The sequence below is a fragment of the Sinocyclocheilus rhinocerous genome, unplaced genomic scaffold (assembly GCF_001515625.1).
Source record: "Sinocyclocheilus rhinocerous isolate Xijiao unplaced genomic scaffold, SAMN03320098_v1.1 scaffold173, whole genome shotgun sequence".
NCBI lineage: Eukaryota > Metazoa > Chordata > Actinopteri > Cypriniformes > Cyprinidae > Sinocyclocheilus > Sinocyclocheilus rhinocerous.
In genome coordinates this window covers 528,199-531,029 of record NW_015645056.1, presented here as the reverse complement: position 1 = coordinate 531,029, position 2,831 = coordinate 528,199, and the positions used below count along the sequence as shown (strand labels likewise).

At 33.7% G+C, this 2,831-nt stretch overlaps 1 protein-coding gene across 3 annotated transcripts in view; it reads right to left on the bottom strand.

The window, feature by feature from the left end:
• The window catches only part of prkacbb (protein kinase, cAMP-dependent, catalytic, beta b), a 19,961-nt gene that overhangs the window by 7,188 nt on the left and 9,942 nt on the right, over positions 1–2,831 (bottom strand). For all 3 annotated transcript variants that reach the window (XM_016508271.1, XM_016508272.1, XM_016508273.1), the window contains 4 exons: positions 2,148–2,276; positions 1,699–1,797; positions 991–1,073; positions 315–441 (listed from right to left, as the gene is read on the bottom strand). In XM_016508271.1, the coding sequence (XP_016363757.1) occupies positions 315–441; positions 991–1,073; positions 1,699–1,797; positions 2,148–2,276 (438 nt within the window). The remainder of the gene's footprint in view (positions 1–314; positions 442–990; positions 1,074–1,698; positions 1,798–2,147; positions 2,277–2,831) is intronic.

Below are 2,831 nucleotides of genomic sequence, written 5' to 3'. Positions count from 1 at the left end.
AAAAAAAAAAAGGCAAAATAGGCCTACATGGGGGAAAAATGTGAAAAACCGTGTTCGGTATTCGGCCCAGTGTTTCATTTGGTTCGGCTTCGGCCTAGAATTTTCTTTTCGGTGCATCCCTAGTGAAAGATTACTCAATGCATTCAATAAAAATGTGAAAAGTACAACTGTTTGTGCGTTATTAGATTATTCAGATTGTGTTTGTCAATAATTGTAAGTTAAATTAGGAACAGACCACATTTTATGCATAATCAAAGGATGCACAAACTTATTCTTGCCACTGCATACTGTATATGTATTTTTGTTCTAGCTACCTGTATATATCCATGCTGGTCAATGAGTAGGTTTTCAGGTTTCAGGTCTCTGTAGATGAGGTCTAGTGAGTGGAGGTACTCGAAAGTCAGGACAATCTGAGCAGCATAAAACCGCGCATGCGGTTCACTGTCAATCAAAGAAATCACATCGAAGAGTTAGAGACAAAACGAGAGATCAGCGAGAATCACTGAAGCAAGGTTTTCCTCGCTCAAAAATGGCCTTAGCATGTAGAGATGACAACAGCTAGATATTTAAAATAACAGTTTTACCTCTGATACCAAAATTGTATCATGAATTTGACTGGTATTCATATTGACTACTTTTTTTATTTATTGAACACTGCTAAATATACTAACTCTTTCTGACATAGGACATATCCCGTAACAAATCACAATCCCATAGAGTTGAATAAAAATATAATTACTTGCATTAAATGTAGGGTTTCATAAAAAAACACTTTTAGACCCAAATTAAACTTCCAACATCAAATATTTCGTTTGACATGCACACACACATTTGCTCCGTGCAGTTTGTGCAGTATACTGCTCACTTATGTGCTGTCATATTGCAAAAAGGATATTTTGTTGTGAATCATTTGCATAAACCTGTGCTGGAGTTTAATGTTAGTTGATCCAGCAGTAAATGAGTAATTAGCTCAAACATGTCTTCCCTCACCTAAACCTCCCGATTCTTCTAAGATGTGAGAACATCTCCCCTCCTGGTACATACTCCATCACCATATACAAATTAGAGTTGTCCTGTGAGAATAAAGTCAGAATTAAAACTGAGAGACAAATAAAACTAGTGGATTTTTAGATGACTATTACTGAAGTCTAAACTAGTAAACCACACTCCTACTTCTAGCCGGAATTGCTACACGACTATTCAATAACATTGTTAGTCAAATTTATAACAGCTAAGGGGCGTTGTTAGGCACGACACGAAATGGAAACCCCGTTAGCTGTTATAAATTCACTGTAAACCACGGCTTCATGGGGCTTATTGCTTTTATAAAACTGTTATTCCATATACGTAGTTAGGTTTCACAAAATAAAACAGAGCAAATAAAGTGTAATGATATTAATAAAAACAGTATTCTTCCACCAAACAATGTAGCTCCTCAGAAACAGTTGTGGTTGCAACAAAGTGGTTGCCAAGCAACACAAACGTAAACAAAGGTGTGTGTTTGTAGAGTAATTTACAACAGCCTTGAACGCGGTTCAACCAATCAGAATCAAGGACTCTCCATTTTATAAAAAGTTGTTTTCAATAACACTTTTCCTTTCTTGGCCAAATATTGGCTGATTATTCGCCCTGGCTGACGCATCTGTTGATCACTATATGAATTTAATGAAATGGCAATAGGAAGGTGCAGCACAGTACCTTGAAGGCATATTCCAATCTGACGAGGAACGGGAAAGATACTGCTTGTAATATTCTCTTCTCATTTAGCGTATGCTCCACTTGTTTCAACTTCACCACCTATGTAAAAACAAACAAATTTAATAAGAATTTCTGAGATGATATTCATACATCATACACACTGTATTTATATCATGGTCTGTCTGAATACTTGATTCTGATTATTTGAATGAGCTCGCTAAAACCTTTTAATGCACAGTTAACTTCAACTCTGGTTATATTACAAATAGAGCTATATAAATAAAATTGCCATAACTGTAGATTACACCTTACATTTTGAAACAAATAATTAGACTTCAAAAGCACCATTGACGGTTTTATCTATAATAATTTATATTTTCATGGTGTGAAATACTCAAAGAAATCACAAACGCATGGTAATTTTGGTTACCTGCATGATAACAACCAACCTTTTGTTTGTCCAGAACCTTCATGGCATAGAACTGATCTGTAGCCTTGTGTTTAACCAGCATGACTCTCCCAAAAGAGCCCGTGCCCAACGTCTTCAGTTTGTCGAAGTCATCTAAACCAGTTGTGCTCTACAGCATAAAACAAACATTTAAATAAACTGTCCTACAATACCATAAACTAATTTCTGAGAAATACTACAATATCGAAGAAAATGTGTATATATGTATTTATATAGAGTAGATACACGCTGCCAAAAGGAAACATATTCTTAATTATTTTAGCATATATATATATATATAAAAATAAGTGCTGTCAAACGATCAATCGCATCCAAAATAAACATTTTTGTTTACATAATATATGTGCGTGTTCTGTGTTTATTTATTATGTATATATAAATACACATACATACAGTATATATTTTGAAAATATTTACATATATTTATATTATATAAAAATATATTTAATATATAAACATAAAATTTTTCTTAAATATATACATGCATGTGTTTGTATTTATCTATACATAATACATATGCACAGTACACACTCATATATTATGTTAACAAAAACTTTTATTTTGGATGCGATTAATCGCGATTAAAGGGGTCATATGATGCGATTTAAATTTTTCCTTTCTCTTCGGAGTGTTACAAGCTCTTGGTGCATAAAGAAGATCTGTA